Source organism: Lonchura striata, chromosome 1 (assembly GCF_046129695.1).
Source record: "Lonchura striata isolate bLonStr1 chromosome 1, bLonStr1.mat, whole genome shotgun sequence".
Lineage (NCBI taxonomy): Eukaryota > Metazoa > Chordata > Aves > Passeriformes > Estrildidae > Lonchura > Lonchura striata.
In genome coordinates, this window is record NC_134603.1 from 142,530,601 (window position 1) to 142,555,865 (window position 25,265).

General features: G+C 36.9%; 1 protein-coding gene across 10 annotated transcripts in view; it reads right to left on the bottom strand.

Moving 5' to 3' along the window:
• Positions 1–25,265, bottom strand: part of ARHGAP12 (Rho GTPase activating protein 12) — a 73,587-nt gene that overhangs the window by 22,130 nt on the left and 26,192 nt on the right. For 5 of the 10 annotated variants that reach the window (XM_021542980.2, XM_031503807.2, XM_021542973.2 and 2 more), the window contains 5 exons: positions 18,702–18,965; positions 13,457–13,597; positions 11,799–11,879; positions 3,437–3,562; positions 138–212 (listed from right to left, as the gene is read on the bottom strand). In XM_021542980.2, coding sequence (XP_021398655.1) covers positions 138–212; positions 3,437–3,562; positions 11,799–11,879; positions 13,457–13,597; positions 18,702–18,965 — 687 coding nt within the window. The remainder of the gene's footprint in view (positions 1–137; positions 213–3,436; positions 3,563–11,798; positions 11,880–13,456; positions 13,598–18,701; positions 18,966–25,265) is intronic. The other 5 variants (XM_077788810.1, XM_077788807.1, XM_077788820.1 and 2 more) reach the window with 3 other exon arrangements.

Below are 25,265 nucleotides of genomic sequence, written 5' to 3' on the forward strand. Positions count from 1 at the left end.
TTAAAATGCAAAGCCTTCAAAAAGTTTTACCCCATTATTTTTCCCAAGAAAAAGAAGGCTTGCCCTCAATTCTCTAATCATTAATAGCTCAGTTTCTACAACATCTATTTATTTATTTAAACATTTTGCATACTGACTGTGGCTTGATGTTTTGGTGAAGAAGGAGATGATTCATTTTCTGGAAAACTGGCCTTAGAAGCAGTTGATGATTCCTATAAAATTCAAATAGACAATGTCAACAGGTACTGATATTATTACTATTAGTACTAATACTATTATCTTCCACACAATTATTTTATTTTTTTAACCTAAAGATGCTTTCTCTCTCTCTTTCTTTTTACACACTCATAGATTAGAAAAGTACTTCTTTTAGGAATTCATAATATTCTCAGTTACATTCTAAACTTACTTAAACAGTGTTTAGGATTGCAGACAACACTCAAACTGGGTTAATAAGTACATAACCATTTGAAAAAAAGATGTTAGTACATGCTGCATCAGCTTCAAGCAAAGCCTTCATCCTTATAAAGGGTAGATTTTTGTATGACATTGCTATCAAATTAAAATGTATATTTAAAATGATTACAACATAGCATATACAAATACTATGATTTTAAAGAATACAATATGTTTCTATGTGGTTATGCACAATAAATACAAGATTAGTATTAAAAAATTATATATGTAGAAAAACACATACCAACTTTATTAATTTTTGCGACTCATGATCATTAATCTCCTTTGATATAATCAAACACTGAAAATCACTAGAGATTTGGGGTTTTGTTTTGAACTGTTTTAACTACAGACCAAAATAAAATACTTAATCTCTGAAAACTAGAAAAATTGCCCATCTGGAGCAACAAAAAAAAAAAAAAAAAAAAAAAGGCATGTGTTTTCTCTGAAGTAATGAAAGTAATGAGTGCCTTGCACAAACACCCTGCTTGAAAATCTGGTAAAGAATTTCAAATGGAAGAAAAACATCACTTGTTCTCTGTTACTGTTAGCACATTTCTCCCCCTCTCTCTTTTTAAATCCCTTGATAGCTCTCCTAAACCCAGTTTGCTTTTGCAGCATTACATAGCACTCTGCACCTAAATCCACCTAAAAGTGGCCCACTAGTTCTTTTAGTAGCATAATAACAGAGAACTTTAGCACTCCTAAGTAGAACAGCCTAAATGTTCCATATTTTCACATGTCTGCAAAGAAAAAAAGTTCAAGTTTAAAAAATCAATTGTCCCTTCCAGTAAGGTTTTTTTTTTTCCTATGCTTACCAAATTTTTTAGCTGATGGTTCTACCCAAATATGTGACAGAGCCAATAAATTGTTAACCAGAATGTTTGGTATCATCAAATTCCCATGAGTCCCAGCAACCCACACTTTCACTCTGACACATTTCAAGTACTCTTTTGCCCTATTTTCATACCATCGAGTTCCATTGTTTTTCTAGGAAAAAAACAAATAAGGAAAATAAACAGAAAACAGTTTCCCTAGGAGACAGCTAAAAAAAAAGTTTGGGGTTCATGTGCCCATCCAGAAAAATACCACTTGCTTTCCTTTCTATTTCATTTGAATTTGAGGTAGCTTTCATACAGCAAAAGCAACTCTGGAACAAGAAATCCAGTATTTGTGGTAATGAAACATTCCCTTTCCACATACTAATTTAAAACAGAATATATTAACAGTGTGCCTGCTAGCGGTAATAAAACAGCTGCATTAATGAACTAAAAATTATTTGTCTTTCCATAAAACATTAGTTTATTGCTCCACTACCTGTTTTAAATTTTCTCAAAGCCTTAATGTTATGCTTCATATAAACTATTTTCTTCTTACCAATAAAAAACACATGCTGCCTACATGTTTGGAAACTGTTAAAGGAGCTTTAGGCTGCTGACTTAAGACTTCACAAATGCAGCTCAAATAGAGTTTATTTTGGTTATTACCCATAACATTTGTGCATTTACATGTTTGCTTCACTAGGTTTAAGTTATTGATATGTGAACACTGACCCTTAAAGAAATGTAAACAGCTCCACTAATTCAATGTTTTACAAAAGCTTCTTTATTCAGTGCAGCAGTTCTTTCCAAAACATTCAGTACATCTTATGCCAAAAAATAAAAAGTTTAGTCTTCTTTAAAAGCGAAGCCACAGCTTTAAGCTATCTCCAACAAAAATCGTTCATACCTGTGAAGCATAAACTGTACATGAGGCTAGAAGTGTCCACTCAGCTTTGATTTATCAGGGATCCATCTAGGCTTGGCTCAGGGAGTGCCACAACACACTGAGTGCAGAAGGATGCATGAGGCAGAGGAGGAGGAGGAGGAGGAGGAGGAGGAGGGAGGGGAAAGGAGAAAGGAGCAGCAGCAGGATCTCAGAATGGAGCTGAATTCACGCCGAGAGGTGCAAAGTCTCCAGCCAAGCACGGCCCACTGCCTCCTCAACCCCACACATGATCTATCCCAAAGTGACAACTCAAAAGCTCAAGATCAAATCCAATAAATCCTGTTCTGAAAAGCTAAGTCAACTCATGGAAAGCAAGTCCATTAAAATGGATACAACAGGTCGAGCAAGTAACTGGGCAGCAAATCCATTGTCATTACAACTATTGTGTTTTGTCCATTCAAGTTTGGCTTTGACATGTGATTAAACAAGACCACTCACAAGCTTTTCCTTACATTTTCAAATCTGCAGTAATTTAATTCTTTTTCCAGAATTTTAGGAAAAGGGAGCTTACAATGCCATTTCTTGGTATTTAATTTTGGGAAGTTTGTGCTAAGATTTCAGCACTACCAAGTTATTTCATTTTCCAGCTATCTTAGGATGGAAGTTACAGAAACCACCATGTCACCACTGTACAGCTCCCATTTCAGTTGCTCCCTGCTCAGCTCACATCACCTCTCCTGACCCATAGGCAGAACGGCCCAGCACAAGCAGAAATGGCAAAGAAAAAGGTCAAAGCAGAGGGAGAGCAAGGGAAAGGTCCTGCCTCCTTGCTGGCCTAAACAGCACCTCTCACTTTCTCACAGAAAGAACATGCCCTAAGAATGGGCAGAAACCAGCTTTTGTTGTTACTCACCCACAGCATTTTCCAGACTAAGCACCAGCTCAGCTGTGGAGAGGCTCAAAGCCAAGTGTTTCAGCACTTTCAGTACTGTCCTCTGCCCTTCAATAACACTATCACAACCCTGTTGTAACCATGCACAGGTTTTCCCCTGAACTGCCACTAATTAAAATACTTCTAGGACAATAAAAGAGGTACTATTCACAAAGTAACAGTAGTGACGTTATTGAACAGCCCTTGTTTTTGCCACAATGATACAAGAGACCAAAAGAAAAACGAAATTTCAGAAATTCAGGCATAGTAACTTCTGGTACATTAAATATGTCAAATATCAGAAATCAGTGACCTTTCAGCATGCTGATAACTTGCTCCTACCTTGTCGTTGGTATCCAGCACAATTGTGCTGTGCCTCCATTTTGTTAAAACTATTGGTTCCTGTAGCCTCCTGTCCAGACTCCTACTCTTTATTATATCTCTCTGCTGCTGTGGTGAAGCATTATACTAAAGAAAAGAAAAATAAAATTGTAAGTAGGATCTAATTCATGCAAACAAGACCTGGACATACCACTCATATGCCTAAATAATGCAAATTTTCAGACTCCTGATATCACCACCCAAGGGCATGAAAACAGCCTTGGTTTTATTCTGCATTTAGTCTTCAAGAATTGTCCTTTCTCCTGTAGTCCTCTCTGAAACAGTAACTAAGACTGGTGTGTTGGGATAATACACACAATTGACAGAGAGATATTTGATTTCTTCTGCAGCAGATGCTGCCGATTTTGCAACTCAACAGGTACTGAGAACCACCAAGGAATTACAGCCAGTCTTCATATTGCATTGACAGTTCTACAGCAACTGACCAGCTCTTGTGTAAGGAAAAGAAAATCTATTATCCTGCAGTAAGATACTTAGATTTTTATTATTGCCTGGTATGACTCTCTTTGACCCAAAGATTTGGAATGCCTAAGGAGAGGAGACACGAGGGTGAGGACTTGCTTTTTCAGAACAAACAGATCAAATTGCTTATAAAATAATTTGCTGGTGTGGAATGTACTTACCACATACAAATGTACACATTCCATAAACATGGAAGATAAATATTTAGCAGGAAATAATTTTAAGGCCTAGCTGAGCTGTAACGACCAAGAAGAGACTATATTTATCTAACACAGGTTTTCTAGTAACTCAAGAGTATGCAAACTCACAGAGAAAATATGAGGGTCATGAGAAGGACAGAGCATTTAACTAGATCTCACAATTGCAGCATATTTTTCATTAATAGCGTTGCCATTTTACATCATAACAATATATTATAAAAAGTTCTAAAAATATTTTAGACAAAGTGTTATACTGAAAACAGAAACCAGAAGAGACAACATCAGTGTATGGGGATTTTAAGCAATTTATTAAAATCTCATTCTTTTTAGTCAGTATCAAAAGACTAAAATCCACACATAGAAAGAAACTTAAGGCAGCATTTGTGGAGTCACATAAAGCACTAGAATCCACTAGGTAGGAAACAACAAAGAAAAGTGAAGTGCTTCTACCTAAAGCAATAACCTCTGCAAGGACACTGAGTTCCATAGTTTAGTTCTGATTCCTGCTATAAGCTCAGAGCCTCAGGTGTTCAAAGGCAGAATAACCTATACCTGCACATACCAACAAAACAAAGCATTGCAAGGTTTAATCTAAACAACATAAACACTAAATCTAACCAAAATTGTGTAATACAATTATATTTATTGCCCAAATAAAGAACCAGCATTACTACTGTTATAGCACTCACAATGCTTGAGTTAGCTTTGTAGTTTACTATGAACAGAGTTAATGTTCCAATAAGCTAACAGATGCTTAAAAGCTAAATAACTTTAGCATTTTGTTACATTATTTCAATATGCACAAGACTAGTAAAACACTTCCAAGTGAATGGATGTTGCAGTACTGAGAATAAAATTTGGTAGTTCATGTATAGACAGAAACATATCAGCTGTCACTGTAGAAAGTCACTTCTGAGTCTGCCTTTCTACTGGCTTCAGCACATTCCCCCTCACAGGACAACTGGTGAGGTTTAACCAGCTCCCAGCTTGTCTCCTTGTTAAATCAAAAGCTGAGCTGTGATACATGCTGAAAGGACCCTAGTGCTCCACTTGCTTTCTTGTTATAAGGAAATATCCACTCTGCCAGAGCTCCTGCAACCCAAACCACAGCAGCACACTGAGCAATGTGCAGCAAAACTGCCTGCCAGCAAAACTAAAATCTAAACATTTTCCAGCAAACTGTGTCTAAATCACAAAGGATGCAGCAAACAGCATTCCTTGCAGCAGCTCTAACCCATTTAAGTGGGCAATTCCAACACATTTCTTGCTATGAAACATAACTGCTTCTTTCAGAAAGAGATTTACACATTACTGACACTAGTATACATTATTTATGGAGATTTCCATGCACTTTCCATTTGAGTAACTCAAGGAATTTAACAAACAAATATATCTTTTGAAGTAATTTATCTTGAATTTAAGTACATTTTAAAAGTTAGGATACAGGCACAGGTGGTTTATATTTAGTGGTTCTTTTGATACTATCACAAGCCACAGGAGTTAACTTCTCTAACAGACAACCCCACCTTGAAGGAGAAAGGAACTGTAACATGAAATTCAAGTTTTACTAAACATATTTAACAAGAAAACAATGCAACAGTATAGGGAGCTCATCAAAAAAGCACTGCTAACAACTCAGGAACACTGAGCTCTATGCATGTTAGCAGATTAAATAATTTGCATTGGTGATACAAACAGTGTTAGTAAACTGACAAGTCTTTAAAGGGAACATTTGACATTTTTGCCCCATTTTCTCACAATAGAAACTTAAAGTAATTTTTTTTTTCTCAGATGTCTATGAGGTTTTTTTGTTTGTTTTATTCATTATAAACCATAAAACACACTGTGGGGAAGGGTGATGTGGAAATAAAGTTTTATGTTTCTGGGCTCAAGACAAGTCTCCACTTTTAAAATACATTAATTGGTCTGTGATGTCCAAAGAGAATCAGAAGGAGATGGAGGCACCACTCCCTACTCCTCAATGTCCAGCAGAACTCATCATCCTCTAGACCAGGCAGTGTCCACTGGCCAGGGAGAGGTGGCCAGACTGGAAGGCTCACCTGGATGGATGACAGCACCCTGCGACCCTTTGCTCTGCCCCACCCAACCTCAGGTCAAAAAGCCTTGCAGAACAGCTTCAGGTCTGGTTCCCTGGCACTCTGCAGGACTCCTACCTGCACAGGAGCTGCTCTCTCTCCTCCTGCATTTGGAGTATTTACCATTGTTTACCAGAAACTAGGCTGGGCTTGCCTTCCCCTCAAACAAAATCTTGTTTTTACATAATCATAAGCAGGATTTCTATGCCTAAGACTTGGTGTGATCCTGAAGACAGAGATCAGGCAAGGCTGTCCTCTGCAATAAAACTGACCCTTCAAGACTACACACTGCCTGGTGGGTCAACCCCTGCTACACCACATGCCTTAACAGCATTCTCTTAGCATGCAATGTTATTTTCCTAGAGCTAAAGCTTTTACAAACGCAGAACACAACTCCAAATTTGTCCTTGGAAAGCCTACCTGAGAAATCCTCCTTGTGGAAATCCTCCACAAACTCAAATTTGTCCCATTACACTAACCCCTCTGGTACATCAGCCCAGCTTGTTCCTCATTTCATTGGGAGCATCTCTTATCACACAGGGGGCACATGAGCAAATAGCTCATTCTCTGACTGCACACACCACGCAAAACAGGGATTTTTATTTTTTTTTTGTAACAGCTCTTGCTGTAGTTCAAGGACACCAGTAGTGTAAATTTAGGTCAGAGAGTATTCTTTTCATTGCTGAATTTGTTCAAAACCTTCTCCAGCTACTTAAAGGCTTTCTTTGCCTCAATATCTTTGCCTCTATCTTCTCAACCGGCTGAGTGATTTCAATTTAATTTTAAGCTGATACATGGCATGGCTCAAGGCTCTGCCCTAACCTAATTGTGGCTGAAACAAATGTAACACCTCCAAGTTATTTTAGCAGTTGTCCCCATTCTTACAGAGACTGCACAGATCTGCCAGTTTTAAGAAACAGAAAAAAGATTCTTCTTGGTTTGTGTTAGCAACATCTTCAGCCAAAGGAACTGAGTGGGCTAAGTGAGAAAAGACTGGGAAGCAACCAATACTGAAAGCTGGTAAGGACCTGAAGTGAAGCATTTTAGACAACCTTACTGCAATCAAAGATCAAAACAGCAGCATTTAAAAACATTGCGCTATCCTAGTACCCTTTAGCACCTCATATACGTTATTTGCAGCTGTCCCAAAGGACTGCCTGAAATAGAAGAACCTTCCTTAAATTAAAGCTGCCTCAGAACAAAACTACTTTCTAGCACTCCTACTGTCCTTGGCTTTGAATAAACTTTTTTGTTGTTGTGATAGACGTAACACCTAGTGTTACTGATTTAGTTGATAAGAAACGCAAAAGCTGTATCAATTTTTCTTAAACTTTCCTAAATAAATAAGGATTATTTTTGCCCTTTTAAGGGATTTCATTCCCTTCCTTTCTCTAGGGAATGAAGGTTTCTCTGCCAGAGAATGTCAGGGTGGCAGCAGCTGGGGGCCTCAGCCACACAGAAGGAACAGAACCCAGGCAGAATGAGACCACTGGGACAAGCAGCTCGAGCTCAAATGTACCAGTGACTGAAAGACACCTCTGGATAACTTACTTTGTTCACTTTGCTCTCTGGGACACCCATTGCTTTCCCTTTTAATCCTCAGGGTCACCAAGGCTGCTCATCTTTGATGAGCAGCCCCAAGTCCTTGCTGATTGCCACAGGTCCTGCTGTGTGCCCAAGCAAAGGCTGGGGGGGAGGTAAGAGCACTAAACCCCAGGATGAATGAGGAAGATGGACCAGTTTTGTGAGTAGAAATACAAATACTAAAGAAAAAGGAAAAAAAGCCGACTACCTTCTCATACTTAACTCAGGTTTGTTTTTTTAACAACTTGTGCTGCTGAAAACCACCTGGATCCTCACACCAACTGAGGCTGTCTCAACTTTCACCAGCCAATCCCAAATTTAAGCACAAGAATGTCACTACTGCTAATGAAACTACCTAGTGCATTGACTTGCAGTAGACTCAAATGCCAGCACAGAGGGTAAACCTCAAATCCAGCAGCACAGCTCAGAACAAGACAAATTTACCACAAGACAACCAAGTTTTGTTTGCATGTTCTCATATTTATTTTTCTTCACCATTTGATTGCACAGTATGCTCCTGACATTACCTGCCCCCTGCTTTACTGTAATTTCTTCAGCTATCACACTCTGACAGCTTCCAGGTCCCCATCAGTCAGACCAAGTACCAGAAGTGAGGCCCCTGAGCTCACCCCCAGGCTGGCAGTGCACAGGGTGAATTACCAGACTGCTGGTCCATGAACGCTGCCAAAAATGAAACTCCTCCAGCTACTGCTTCCTCTGTGGCTACAGCAAGGAGAGCTTATGCTGCAGGAACTTGTGAGAAGAACACGGGCAATTTCAATATCACAGTCTGTAAATGTTAACACTAAAACTGAGTTCATTCCAGAAGCTTACAGAGACACATTTTCTTCCAAAGGCTACTCTTGGATCAGTGAGCTTGCTCAGAGGAAGGCCAAGCATCATGCTCTTATGTCAGGTGTTGGCCTAGGAATGCCTTTTAAAAGTCTGAGAGATTTTTAATATCTACTTTCTATTAGGTTGTCCCCTCTAACTCTTATTTGAGCTATTTATTTGTATATTTATTAGATTTCTCACCTTTTTTTTTTTTTGTGGTCATTTTGATAGGTTAACTTATTTTTGAAACTTCAGAAATTAGGGAGGTCGCACTCCTGAGATGAGTTTAATTCCCCTCACCCTTACTAGAGATTTCTCATTTAAGTCATAAAACTCTTATTAGAAAACTACATTTCTGGAATAGGGTTGTAGCCCTTAAACTGAATTGAGACAATATTCTTTCACTGAACAGGAAATAAACATATTTTATTTTGTAACTTTTAGTTGATTGTTTGTTGGGGTCTTTTGTTGCTTGATTGTTTTGGTTGGGTTTTTTTGTTTTGTTTGTTGTTTGTTTTTTTTTTAATAATTGCAAGAACCAAAAACTGAATACAGGAGAATGCTGCAGATGAGAAATCTAAGTTTTCTGCAGGATCTAGTAGAAACTATGATTAAAATATTATTAACCATTTTAAAGATTAATTCAATATGTTCTTCTGTTCCACTGCAGAAAGCTGGGTCACACTCATCATGAGCCTTAATAGACTTTTCAGCAGTTGTCAAAGCTACTGCATCTGAAACATCATTTTTAGCCAGAGGCATCCAGCTATTCCTAGATGTTATTTAAATCCACATGACTGGAGGGCTTTCTGTGAGACTGTCTAAAGTGATTTGTTTTGTAACTGTCCTCCCTTCCCAACATATACCCTCACAATTTTAAACACATGTACAAGAACAGTGTGTTATTCCCAAGCATGTGCACATTTATAGTTAATTCGATTACTCTGAAGATTTTTAATGTCACAGTATTAGCTCAGCTAGTGTGCTATTTCCAGAAATCTCTGAACCATTCTTAGTCTAATGAAATCCAGATTATTAAGAACCATCTAACAAAAAGATTCTATTCTTTTTTTGGTCTATAACAGTACATGACCATGCTATTACATCACGTTATTTCACAAGATTTGGAAGGCAATATTGGTGTTAAATACACTGGTGAAAAAAAAAAAAAAACCACAAATAAAAACAACCAAAAAAACTGAACAAGAGTAGGATTTTTCCTAGTAACTTACTTTTCATTTAAGCAAGTGTTACAATGCTGATATCTTTCTATGGTTTTCTCTCATTACTCAGGAGAACTTTTAGCATAGATTATTTTTCGTCAAAGCAGTTTTGTGGTCTGTGTGCTCTTTCAAATTCATTTGTTGTGAGTACTTTACAACCAGCTTCAGCAAGATCTTTGAGAGACTAATCTTCAAACATGTTTAATTACTCACAAGCATAACATCTTCAAATATATAGTTACAAAAACCATCTACATCTTTCACTGAAATATTTAATCTATTCCACAGAATTTAGAGTTAAAAGCCAAGGATTCTGAATCTAAGAGTCAATTGCTCTTTTTCTTCTGTTAACCTTTTATTTGCTACCAGTCAAGATTTACTAGTTTCAAGAAGGAATTAAAAAGTACATTCCACCCAAATGGATCATGAGAAGTAATTTTCAAGAAAAATTTCTAACATCAATATATGATCACTTTCAGATCACAAATTACAAACCAAAGGCTATGTTTAATTTTCAAAGTGGCTGCTAATATAACAGAACTCAGACTTTGTTTACAATAACTAGAATAACATGTATTATTAAACAAATACTAGAACCCCCTCCCTTATGCCTCCTAACATACCTCAGGTAATGGTTCTGGATTACCTTTGCGATTTATTCTAATTGGATTAAAGGCAATTTGCTATTTAATTCAAATCCCAATTCAATCTATTTTTGTGAAATACAATGTCTTCCAAGTCAAAACTTTCTGCATAGCAGAAGTCACAGAATGAAGTACTCATGACATTATTCCCCAAAATTATTTCAATTATACAGATTGAAGTAATAATTACTTCTGGTAAAACCTGGTCTATCAGATTTTAAGACTTCTAAAAAATTCAATAACTAATCAAATGCTAAACAGCTTTTAAAACCAATAGGTACAGATTATATTGTTACATTCAGATGCTACAAAACTTAAGTTATCCAACACATCAGACTGACATAGGAGAATTCTCAAAGCTAACTCAACTCTTCAGTGCTTCAGATGCACATTCTTCTACTGACATAACAAAACAGCTTAGTATATAACTTCATTCATAATTTTCATGTAAATATTTTCTCACAAGTAAAAAGCACTACTTATTAAAGTTGCTCCTTTCTAAGTGGAAGTGACTCAAGACATTGATTTTTGTACTGATAAAACAATAATGGAGAAATGTGCTTTTTGCTGTGCTTTATGCACACAGTTTTGTGTGAAGCAATTTTTTCACGGCCATAGCTTATTATGTAGTATTGAATAAATAGCAGGGAAGACATACATCCATATCACAAATGCCCTAGTTTTTTGAAGTGAATATGAGAATTAAATAGTAGTAGATACATCCTCAGACTACCAAGTGTCCCCAGATATGTCACTTCCCTACAAATTTCTATTTTGACTATTAAATTAAAAAATACCAGAACACAATTCTGGTGAAACTGTGCCATCCTCAAAGATACCACAAAATTGTGCTGAAACTTTTGTTTTTCAACACTTATTTGTATTAGCACTTAGAAGGGTTCTAAAAATAGACTACAATTTCTCAGTGAAAATTTCTCCTTTTTTCTATACAGTCCTTCTTTATCACACGAAAATCACAGATACTATTCTGCAGCCCTGCATAAAACCTTTGCTCTATTCAGCAAAGACACCAGATCTCCTTTGACATCTGAATAAGCTACATACATCTATTTTTCATGTCCTTGAGTGCATTTTTTTCCTTTTCATCATCAGAAATTCCACAAAAATGCAATAAATAACAAACAGCAATATCTGAGTCCTCTGGCTGTTAGTACCTCACGTTAAAGGCCTGATAGAACATGCATTCAGGAAGAGGGGAAAGCCCCAAGTTTTTGAAGTTTCTTTTTTAGGTCACTCACCTTAGGTAACTCCCACTCTGATCTGGAACCATCAGCACTGTAGTAGTATGGTCTACCTTGTTCATCTGCATGTTTTATCCACTGCAGAAAGAAATGTGATGATAGAAAATATAATCAGAGTGACAGTCACAACAGTAAATCTCTGAGACCTGAGATTTAAAGTTAATTTTTAATTAAGTGCCATCCACTTCAGCCGTGTCTAATGCACAACCTCCATTAACTAACCAGGCTTAGATTGCAATAAGAGTAACAGCTTTCAGCATCCTGATTTTTTCCGTCTGTAACACCTCAGAAAAAAGTCCCACAATATCATACAAGAGATTGTGATAAATAGATTTTTTTTTAAAGGTGCCATATCTCATTCTTATCAACATTATGTTGTCAGTTTAGGGAGGCACAATTTTTCCATCAGATCTGCATCAGGATCTTATACACAAAATTACAAAAAAAGCAGATCAAACAGCAAGTGCTCATAATATGAGAGATTTATGCACTTGTTGAACAACTTGAACAACTTTTTTAAAATATCAATGTAAACATGAGATGCAGTCCCTAGACAAATCATGAAGAAGACAATATAATTTCTATAACCTCTACAAGCACCTTCCACAATCAAAGAAGTAAACCCATGACAACTGGGACTGTTCATGGAGAAAGAAAAGAATTGTAATGAGCAAAATTCAACAAGATGATTACAGAAAAACACAGAAACACTCACAGCAAGGCTTTGGCTCAAGCAGGTTTCACAAGATTGCCTTTCTATAACTTTTTGTGGTAGGAAAAGCCATTTTTTATCAATCCCAGTGCAATTAAAAAAGAAGGCTGTATATTTGCTAAAACATAGGAATGTGCTTTACAGATGTTTGTCAGAAACAGATTGAAGAGGATAAAACTCTAAAACTGACAAAAAATCTAACTACTTAGAAAATTCTTGCAAATAAAACTTGCCTAATTCAACTCAAGACCAGGTGGTGCTACAATATGATAAAATACTGATTCAGTGAACTTTAGAAGTTTAAAAAACTCAAAATGCAACTTCAGTGAACAATTAGAAAAATGGACTGCTTTACAAATATAAACAAATACTGTAATTTATCCTAAGTGGGAGAATTTTTTATGGCATGCCCAGAATCCCAGTAAGTTGTCAGTAGCAATCAGATTGTAAGAACAGGGCATAAATCTGCTGATATGGCTGTAGTTTAATTAAGAAGTTTGTCTACATCTGAAAGCAGTAGTGAAAAATCTCTTAACAAAGGAAATTACAAAAGTGATAAAGCAGCATTACATTCAGTTTAAAAACATCTTAACTAGAAGGTCTTAAAAGACAGCAGCTCTTAAAAGACAGTAAGAAAAACTTATGAAGTTCGTTCCTGAAGTATAACCAAGAGGAAGGGGGAGGGCAGGAACTAAAAAAATTATACATGGTATGTTCATTTAATATAATCTGATACATAAATGGAAATAAAACTTCTTCTAGATAACAAAAACATACATAAGAAAAGGGTCTGTTCACTTGCTAAAGCTTCATGCATATTTAAAAAAGACAAAGAGAGCTACTGCTGAGGTACACTCCTCACTTTTGGAAATGAAGGTTTCATTTCTAGAAGTGAATTAGTGGAAAAGATTTAGAACACATGATGAGAAGAAGGAAAAAGTACCTTTTCATTAGTATAGTCATTGGTATATAAGGTTTGACCATGTTCATCCAACTCTTCTGACCAACCCTTTGGAGGAGAACCATACTGACTATCTGACTGGCTGTAACAAGAACTGTGGTCGTTTTCTTCTGATGAAAGATGCTACAAGTAGTCAGAAACATACAAGGCAGTTTTGAGAATGAAAGCGCTTTAAAATCTGAAAGATCAAAGATTATTTGACTAGAAAGAGAATAGTAATGAAAACAGGGAGTTCACATTTTTATATCTTATGAGAGAATGAAATGCATTTTTACAGTGCAGACAAAGTATTTTCAGAACTAGCTTTTACTGATAATTTTTTTTTTCATTTCCACCACTCAGTTAATTTCCACTATGCAAATTTAAACTCCAGGGGTTTTGTCTATCCAAATTTCATTCCTACAAATTTACATTACTGATGAAGAGAGTTAGCTTTAGTAATCTGCATTGCTTTAAAAAAAACTGAGAGCCCTGCTACCTCGGTTTTCTACCACCATCCCTAATTTCATACCTAAATCCTTCTCCTTTTCTCAAATACATCTGGAAACAAAGGAGTGATTAAGGACAACTTGGAACTCCAGTTTCACCTTCTCAGATGGCAGCATTTTACAGCATTTGTCCACTGCAACTTAAAATATTATGAATTTCCACTCTCCTCCTTCCAACTCTGATGCACATGAAAAAGAGCATTGCAAAAGCAACGCTTTCCACAAGACACAGCTAGCTGAGGTGAAAATTTGTTTCCTGAAGGTAGAAATCAGTTATTATCCTAGGAACAAGTTTAATGTGTAGTGCAGAAAAAAGATTTAACAAACACATCAAACAATTTCTTTTCCCCCATAAACCTTGTTGATCTCCTTGCTAACACACTGTAGTCTTATTCTAAGCATCCACTCCATGCATCAAAAAAAAATCTCCCTCTTTCATCTCCCACAACATCTTTACACTGTGGTCTCCTGAGGAATTCTATGCAGATTTCCTTTTACAGTGTCTTGGATCCTCAGCTAGCAGGAGGCAAAACATTTAAGACACCCTGCTACGCAGAAACAACAGGAATAAAACATTACGGTTCAATAACATTGGTATAAGGTCTTTCAGGAAAAACTGGAAGGCAGGAGAGAGACAATTTCAACTCTAAATAGGAAAAAAACCTCTCCCAAAAAAATCAAGCCTTACAAAAAAATATTCAGTTATCAGAAGCTCCCCAGTTTTTAAAAGTACGTGGGTTTAAAGACTATATATGTTTAGTGACATATCCAAATGATTTCTACATAGTTTTTGGTGTTACTTTTCTGAGTACCTTGTGTGCCACTTGTGTGACACACGTTCCTTTAATTGACATGACCCAGTTTACCAAGCACAGGAAAACCCACAGGAAATTTTTAGACCATTAATTAAGGAACATGACAAAATGCAAATGTCCTCTACAGCTTACAGAATGTGAGCATGTAAGCTATGGATTAACCAGTGCTACCTCTCTTGCACATGGGGCAATGTGAAATTCTCATGTGCCAATTCCTAACTACTGTGGGGAGGGGAGGAGAGCAGAGCAAAGGGAGCAGGGAGCCTTCAGCCCATTTTTACACTTGAAGAATGAAGACTGAAGGGCTGCCAAGGGTGCTATTGACCCTATTTGAACTACTGTTTCATAGCATAGCTATATTGTATACATGTAGTTATGTTTACATGGTTTTAATAGTTACATATTAATTGCATTGACATATGGCAAATCAATATAGAAGACTTTGGACATTTTTATTATTACTATCTGCAGAGATTATTACCTAATAATAAAATACATTGGTATTTGCCTCTTCCAAGCAACTCCTGATACTGAAGAAACACCCTATACAGATAAAACTAAACAGAGGACCTAAAAACAAAAATTCCCCTAGAAAAACCACTGTTGTATAGTAGGATGACTGTTAATGTGTCTGTCTGCATGGCATCCATATAATAATAGTTTAGATGCTGCAAGGCTTAACTCATATCCTGTACATTTGCAGACCTAAACTTCAACAAAATTCCTGAGTTATTACAAATTTTACCAAGTCAAGGCACTCCTTGTCCCCTAGCTGTCAGGAACAGCTGCTAAAGCTGCATCAACATGGTTTAGAGAGCACTGGCTAAACCACGTTCCACAGCTTTCAATTTCACTTTCAACACTTTTTCAGTATTGCCTGCCTATACATTTTTTTCATATTGTCCATGCTTTATCTCAAGTCTCATCCCCACTTACACTATCCCACACTTAAATAAAGCCATCTTAACCAGACAGGTGTCCAACCTTACACCTCATAAGATCTTTGCTGTGACATTAAAGAGAATTACAGAAAAGGCACCCCACAGCATTGCTTCTGTTGTCATTCTTGGCTTTTTTTCTATTTACATAGGAAGTTCCTGGGGGCAGAGACCAGTTCATCACCATGCATTTACTAGGAACAGCTATCTATTTCCCTTCTATCACTTAACCTTTCTAGCTTTTAATGTTACTACTACTTGTGAAAGTGAAAATAATCAGGAAGAATACTAATTAAGGAAGCTATCATCCCTTCATTCCCATTTGTTTATATTAAAACAAAAAACACAGAATGAAATCACATTCTGGACACAATTTAAATCTAGTTTTGAAATTCAATTAAAACCCATTGCTTTTCTACAGCTGTTGGATAATTTGTGGATATCTACTTCACATTATGACCTCCTATCCAGGTATTAAGGGTTTGTCCTCTCTGATATTGTGACAACTCATTCCTTTTACTGTTCAACTTAATTAAATCACTTCACTTGACAAATTCATCCTAGTTACTGTTAAGCACACCTTCCTCAGATACATCAACAAATCACTGCCTCTAATACATTTTATCTGCAATTCCAAAAGCTTATACACTTTCTCACAGGCCCTGTCCATAGGACTTCACTGCTTCCCCATATCCCATCCATGTAACATAACATCCATTTAAATGTCATGATCTACAACTTCTTTCTTTGTACCGTGTCTGTGACCAGCTACTTTGGCAAATAAGGTACAATTCTGTTCCTTTTTAATTATCCAATAAAATTTGATTTGCTAATCACAAAGTTCAAAGACCAACTATAAACTATGTCATGTTTCATATATTACAATATCTGATATCTCAGTTCTCATTTTTACATCACCTTCCATTTTGCTACCTAATACAACACAAGTTCCTCTGAGGACAAATCAGTAGAAACTAGCTTTTTATCCTTCTGCATGTACTCTTTTATTCTTAAAAGAGCATAACTCAGACTAGCATAAAAGTCACCTTATAATTATTATGTGTTAGCACTAACCTTTCCTAATCAGACAAAATTTGAGATGCCCTACAACTTCCTGCAGCTCAGGCTTGGATATCAATCTTTACTTTATATTGGATTAAATGCCCAGAGGTTCCAAAAAGGAACGCAAACAGTGGAGTGTGAAGCATGTTCCCAAATGCAGAACAGAAAAGAAACAAAAGGAAAGAGGGGTGGGGGGAAAGGCAGCTTCAAAATCAAAACATGACTGCTGGTAAGTGGATTGACATGACCATGCAAGGTGCATCTCCCCCTAGATCCATATTTTGATTACCCAGTCAAGACACAAGTTACCTAAGGAGCTTATGCTACTGGAAATACAGACTTAGCGTCTAGTTAAAAATCAAAACATGTACTGCCCATTGGTCTCACAAAGTCTGCAAACTTGATAGACATAACTAACTGCCTGATGGCCAACTTGTGATACCTGAAGCATCACAAATAAACAGAAGAACTGAGACGAAAGAAGTTGTGGGCAATTTAAAAAAAGTAAATAAAAAATCAAGCATTCCAAAGATGCAACCATGTGGTTGAAGTGATGGTACAGATGTATGAGTAGGAGTCAGAGGGATTGGTTGCAGATAGAGAGGGAGAAAGAACTCTTGCAATCCTTCCATGAAAAGAAGGAAGAACTATACAACAATGAGAAAATTATTATCAGGAGATGGAACTACAACAATGAGAAAACCATTACTAGGAGATGGAACTACAATGAAGAACCATTACTAGGACAAGGAGAACCACTACTCAAAAAAGCAATCGGCTTACCCAGACTAAAACCAGTCTTCTCCAGGAAAAGGACAGTCAGTGGTAAATTAAGAGACCATCACCAGAGATACCAAAGGGACAGGCATAAACATTCCATTTGTTTGCCTGTTGCTGCCATTCGCCTGAGGCAACAAAATTTGTCTATTTAAATGCTTGTGAATGTCACAGTTGCTGTGAAGGCCAGTGCCAAAGGAGATGACTGGCTTCCATTTCCCTTTCTCTCCTGTTCCTGTTAATAACTTTCCAGAGGTAGACTTCTTAGACTTCTGTGACAGGCTTCGAGCAATCAAAATTTTTCAGTCATCCATAATTCAATTTTAAAACTAAACTCTGGTTTTATAGCTTAGATATATATATATATATATATATATATATATATATATGATACATAGAGACACTTTATATAGTTGGCGCAGGAGAAAATCCACCAAAACTATATATATATATATATTTCTGAAAAGGGAATATAGAAGTGAAATATGTAGAAGATATTTTGATAAATATTTGCTTTCTCTTTCCATCAAGAAACCAGTTAACCTCAGTACTGTTTGGACACAAGAACAGTATTTTAAGCATATCTAAATAGTAATATCCATCTCCCAACTATTCCTTGACTTTATCTGAAGCAGTGCAGCTCAGATAAACACACTTCACAATCAGACTTTCCCTAGCAACTGGCTGCACAGAATAAATTGGCACCTCAAATATTAGTCCAAATCATCTTTTAACATAAATAACTTCACAGTAAGCTTCAACTATCTCAAGCAAGGTCAACAGCAAAGCTTTTCCAAAAGGCTTGGCAAAAGCAGAACTTTTACATAATGAAAAAATCCATTGATATACCCATGAATATGTTTATGGCCTGAATGTAACCTAATCAAAAGTAACAGTATCTGCTATGGGGCTGTTTTTACAGGCATTTTTACATGATGTTACTCTTCTACAAAGATCATGTACACATTCCTGTACACAAAAGCAACTCAAGAATGAAAGTGTTGACTACTTCATACCAAGACACATAACAAAAAAGACAAAGAAAGACACTCCTTGACACCTTGAAACCAAGAGATACCAAATTCCACAGCAAAAGACCATTCATATGCATTACAATCTCATTGTTTTTGATCTCAGAAGGAACTACCTCATGATCTGCATGGCTCTGGGAATCCCCTTTATTACTGCTTGCATCTCGGGCCCATCGTGGAGGTTTCCAGGTTCGCTCCTGTGATCCTCTGTTGTAGTAATAACAGCGTCCTGTCGTGTCTTTATGGGTTTCCCATTCCCCATTTATTTGGACTGGAGCACTTGTAGGTAGAGGTGGAAGTGCAGACTGAGATATTTTCAGTTCTTGCAAATTAGCATAAACTGGTGAATCAGGCCTCCCTTGGCTTGGTGGAGTAGTTGGCTATTGAGAGAAGAAATGCACTGTTAACGAGCAAATGGATTTTTGAATGCTCTTTACAAATCAGAATACAGTGGTAAAACAAACCAACAAACTCCTTCTGTTGTTAAGTACAAAAGCACAAAGGACAGCCATAAAATGCTGGGGTGTAAGAAGACTAGATTCTTAATTCTAAGGTAGATATCACAAGCTATATTTATTTAATACTGAACCAAATTTCCAGCATTTCTCCAGATGACAGCTGATAATTATGTCTTACAGTGGATTTGAAATACACTGGAATCGTCATCAAAAAATTATATGCTTGCCATGCCTTGCTGGAAGACTTCACTTTACAGTTCAAATATTGCTCAGAAACTGTAAGTAATGTGATCTTGTTGAAGACAATACGTAGCATTTCTGAGATGCCTTTTGTTAGGCAAAGATTGTTCCCCAACCTTTCCACTTCACTGTTGATACAGAGATGGTGAATGTAAAGCAGCACTTTTGCATTCTCAGCAAGGTCTAAACAAGCATCTCAGTCAGAAAGATGAGCACAATGTTGTGACTAAGAAATTCTGAAAAACACCTGGAGAGTTCACCTGTATGCCTTTTCAAACATGCTTATTTGAAAATATTTTAGGCAACATCACTAAGTGTTTCAATTATCCCCTTCTTCTTGTAGAAATTAAGTGGATATTCTTATCCACCTGATTTTGTTCAGATACATGCACAAAAGTAGAACAACTAATACCTACAAGAAAACAAAACACTAATGACAATTGCTTATTAATAAATAGTTTGCTAATGTGACAGACAGCAGAAATTACGGTTAGAAGACCAAAGAACTTAATGAAACCACAAGTACTTCCAAATGAGCCCCTACAGTGTTTAGGAGAATTCTCAATTTTTAAAGTCTAATACAAACACACCATGTAGAGTGTAAAAGCACGTGTTTTCACGAGAACTGTGATTATGAGATTGTGAATACAGGTAGTTATTAAACCAAATTAAGGAGTTTCCTGGTTATAGACTGCCATTTCTGTATTTTAGGGCACAATATTTAGGTACTCCAAAGGAAAAAAAACTATACCATTTATATCATCCCCTTGGTTTTAATTGAGCAGCTTTGCTGTAGGCAAGTCCTTGTGCCTCCTGTTGCTACTGCATTACATAAAAGATCTTTTATAATGTACTTTTAAACATTAAAATCATAAGATGCTAATCTAGGCCACATCTAACCATAAATTATCAGGGTTTGCTCAGGCAAGACAGCGTATCATACCACACAATCAGATATAAACTGATTGCACCATAGGTAGAACCAAATATGGGCAATATCCACAACCAAAGGGGGAAACAGCTAGAGAGGAACTTAATGAGATTGTAACGGGCATGGACTTGTTTTGCGTGCCTTTAAAAGAGAGAACACAGCTTGCCAGATATAGCAAGTACAGTACAGCTAAGGCAAACCACAAGTGCTGAAAACAAAAACATGAAGCCCTGGCAAAATCTGAAAGCCAAAATCAACCAGTATCCTCCTATACCTGATTCAAAGATAAAATCTTTTACAAAACTTGATGAACAGTAAAAGGGCATTTTCTACTATCCAAGTCACACATGTTGACTTTTGTTTTGTTCTGTTTATTTTTGGGTGGGGTTTTTTTGGTTTTTTTGTTTTTTTTTTTTTTTTTTTTGTTTTGTTTTGTTGTTTTTTTGTTTGGTTTTTTTTTTTTTTTGTGAGGAGGGTAGAACAGCTGCCTTTGTTAGAGTTTATCTTGAGAGCCCTAAGAGCATAAACATCACTACTGTGAATGAAGACCACCCTACTGTCTTTGGGGACGAACCAATTCTCTGGGATGCTGGGGCAGTAGTCTTGATGCCTCCTCATTCAAGAGCACCATTTCTGCCTTGATGCAGAGCTGCATCTCCCACGTAAACCAGCCTGTCATTAAACCACAGGATTTGTCACTGAAATGACAGCACAGAACACACAAACCTCCTGCTCCTTCCTCTCTTTTAAGGAAGTGGCAAAAGCAGCACCACGAAGTGCCCTGGCTGCTACCACGAGGGGCTGGTGGCTGGCACAACCCTCACCTCCTCCTGAAATTCCTCTTCCACACAGAACAATAGGGCAGCTTCTCTGTCTGGCCCACATGTAACAGCTACTATTTTGTTTTAATTAAGACAGTTAAGTGCTATCAGTAAAAGAACAGTTCTGTGTATTAATAAAAGTGTTTTCTAAATAGCCTGCAAAACAGGATGCTTGGTATATTTTCTCATTGGAATATTTTCTTAAGCAACACAAAGGAATATGGCTCAGAGGCTTCACACAGAGGTTTTCAGCCATTCCAGCATTACAACCAGCACAACACCAGGTGAAACTGCAGGACATGGATGTGCTCAGCCAATACTGGGAGCTCACAGCCAAAGTACTGCCCCTAACTCAGGCAGCATACAAGATAAGTTTAAAACAGTTACATGATATGAAAGTGTCAATGAAGGATTTTTTTCTGAATGTTTAGTGCTTCCAAACTCAAGATACCAATTTCTGGTTTTCAAGAAGACAGAACTTTTCTCCTGAGCAACAAACAAGACAACTAGACATCCTGCCACAACAATTATCCATCCAGCTAATTTCATTCCCTGTTGTTTTCCCTTCTGACAGATTTTTCACAGAGAACTGCAAGATTTTTGAAAGGCATCTGGAAATTACTGGTTTTAGTGAAGCATTAAAAAAATGCAAAGCCACCAATCTGACCATAACACACAGCTTAGCTCATAAGTACGTCTTTGAGGGATATGACTTTGTTATCAGGATCTATTTTTAATAACCTTGTAGCACACAACTTAACTTCCTCATACCCTGAGCCACAAGATGAGGTAGGTTGTTTTGTCTAGGATTTTGCTCAGTTCAAGAGCACTCAACCTTACCAAGGCTAATTTTGTTAATATCTTATTTATTGATAAGAAAACCAGCTTTTAGAAAGCTCAGAGTTTCCTGAAGTTAACATCAGTGTGCATTTTATGCCAGTGTTGGCAGGAAGGTCAATCCCCCCTTGGGCTGGGGAGTCCCACACAGGCAGGTCACAGTGGATCCCTGTAGAGCTCCTGGGCACTGCACCACCTCCCCCTTTCTTTTCAAATCATCTTTTTGTGAATTCCCAACTGAGTTCTGCAAAACAACTTGAATAATTTCAAGACAAAAGGCAGATTAATTTAACTTTCATTTATCAAAATCATTATTCGCTGACAATATATTAATACAAATAGACAAACATATTACCTAGACCTAAACAGTTCCTGATCACTTCCATGGGTGTATACCCAAAACCATACACAGTTAAGGGAGACTTAAATATAAGCTAAACACTAAACAGGATTTCCAGCAAGAACTTCCCTCCCTGAGGCCTTTTTTTTTTTTTACTATCAAACTCTGACTGCTCATAAGCATGGAATTAAATCTTCCCAAAGAGACTCCTTGTCTTCTCACTATCAGAATTGCAACAACATGTCCTTCAACATGCCCATGCATGCACACACTAAATGCCTTATACTCCAAACATTTCAACATTCATTTGCTATTTTATAGGCATTTCAGACTTTTTCATGTTGCTTTCTCCTGCTAAGAACAGTGAAGGACTCTTGCTGGAAAAGTGATGTAGGAAAATTAGAAAGCAGAAATACTTCTATGACACTACAACATGAATGAAAATTGTACAGCCCATTAAACACTCTGGTAACTTCAAGAACAAAAGGACCTCTCCCAGAGCTCAGTACTACTCTGTATAATACTGTAAAAATCTGCCACATTTAACCTCAGACTCTCAGAAGATCCTTGCTAATTGGTCCTCACTAATTGATAAAGAAGAGAGTTTCATGCAAGCAAGACCAAGTTTCCAGATCAACACACAACATTCTTCAGAGACTGCACACACAGCATTTTCAGAGCACAGTTTTTATACTGGCACAGTAGAAAGCAGATATGGACCTTTAAAAAAACAACCTGTTAATCATTCATGAATGAACAGTCAACATTTTTAACAAAGGCTACAGATATGCTATCAGGACTCTGGAAATCTGAACTCAGTGCAATGGAAAGCAAACCTACACATTTCAGTCATGAAAAGTACCTTGTGAAGTGGCAGAAGCCAGAAAACAAAGTTCGCTTGAAACTGGTAATTACCTTTTTCCTTTTGCAGAACTTAAATTCAAGACAAAAACTTGTAAAACATAACAATTGCTTAAAGAATGACTGCAATGCTAGCCTGCAAAACATGACCTACCACACATCAAATTGCTTTGACTGTGCTGCCTCTGCATCTTCTTTTAATGCTAGGAACCTGAATGTAAAAGCTTTCATTTCAGTAGCAGCAAGGGAATACAGTCACTGCAGCAGCAAGCTGAAGAAAGAACAAGCAAATCCCACAACATCCTGAGACCGGGAATGAAGCATCCCAGTTCCCTCTACAACTGAGCTTCTTGCCAAGAAATTCCCACTGTCCTTTTAGGAAGGCCTGGGACTTCAATACCAGCTTTATTCAACAGGAATGATACAAAAGAAATCTCAAAAACTCTACAGTTTCATGTCCATAAAGTGACAGCTTCAACTGGAATAATTAACTCATTTTTTCCTTCCTCTTTCTGCTATTGGTTTATCTTTTTACAAACGTGTTCTGGACTCTGTTTTCTTTCTAACAGATACAGGCCTATTTACAATTTATATCCAAAAACCCATGGGGGAGATTTCTCAGTGAGTCTTCTACTACCTCAGAGATTAACAGAGCAAGCTAATTTAACAAGCCAAATCTAAACAGGAACTGAAATAATTTTTTATACTACAAGCTTCTCCAACATAGGCTTGATAATTCACACTGTAAGTCTAAGGAACATATAAAACAATGAGAGTAAATATTATAAGCCTGTTAACAGCTGATTATAAATTTCAGACAAGCTATAGTAATGCAAATATTATTTAAGTGCATTGAAGTTCTTCTGTTCAGTTGACTTGCCATTGTAAATTGGTAAGAAAAAAAAATGACAAAGCAATACAGAAATAAAATCATCCCATATAAATCATTCAAATATATCTGCCTAATAAAGGCCATTCAGCAGTTAAAAGTGTCCCATGTAAAAATTAAGCAGATAGATTCAAAGTAATTTTTAATGGCTAGTCAGTAACTTCCTATTAGACTGGAAACAGTTAAATTAAGCATGGTTCACCTTTGCTAATTTTATCTTCCAGGAAATTCTGTATTTTACTTACACCAAACCCCAGGCTGAGATATTACTTCTTCCTATAGTTGCATACAATTAATTTTATTATGTCTACTTTTATTAATATTTTGCTTAATGAAACCAGATTATGAAAGTCTTAGGACATCAGGGTTGCCTGAATATACTTGTTATTTCAGCCATATAAGTTCCCTTCTGTTTTAGCTCTCTCATAATAAAAAAAAAATAAATAATTCATTTAATTGTATTGCAAAATCCTGCAGCACAGAAAGCTAAAGGTGGCTGCTCCTGCTGCACTGACAAGCACCCAGGAACAGGAATGGAAACTGGCTGCAGCAGCAGGACACAGCCTGTGACAGCAGGGAGCACTTGGCTGGCTCTTGGAGTACCAGAGACCACTCCCAGATCATCCATCATAAGTGACCCATCAAAGAAAATGGATGGAAAACCATTTTTTTCCTGCATGCTCTGCAAACTTCCCATTCACATTCCTGCAGTTGCTCACTGCATGAGCAAACTATTATATATGAACATAGGAAGTTTACAGCAGTAAAAGAAAGTATACTGAAGGACAGCAACAGTGATGTCAAATATTTTAAAAAACGGAAATAAGATCTTACAATGGGATCCTTTGTCAAACATGCACAAAGATGACAGTGTTTACCGTACTTGTACTTTGCCACTTGCACAATCTAGCTTCTGCCTTCCATAAAAAAGCTTTTGTCCAAGGATATAGACAAAGCTGCTTTTCCTATAGCAGAAAATTTCAATACCATATGAAACACTTTACATCATACATGCTTACACAGCAAGCTTATCCCAGTTAGAAAGGAGACAAATTTGACAATGTTCAAAAGTCAGACAGTAAAATGTCCTTCACTCCTTTTCCCCCTGTTCACCAAATCAAATGCTGATACTTTCAACACACATAATAAAGTTATCTGCAACTTAATTCAGAAATTTAGCCCACATCTTGAACAACCTGGATATGCCATACAGAAGGAGATGTACACATTTATTTTTCCTACACTTTTAGGGAAGTTAGTTTCAAGTTGTTTCTCCATTTTAGCTCAACTACTGTCAGTTCTT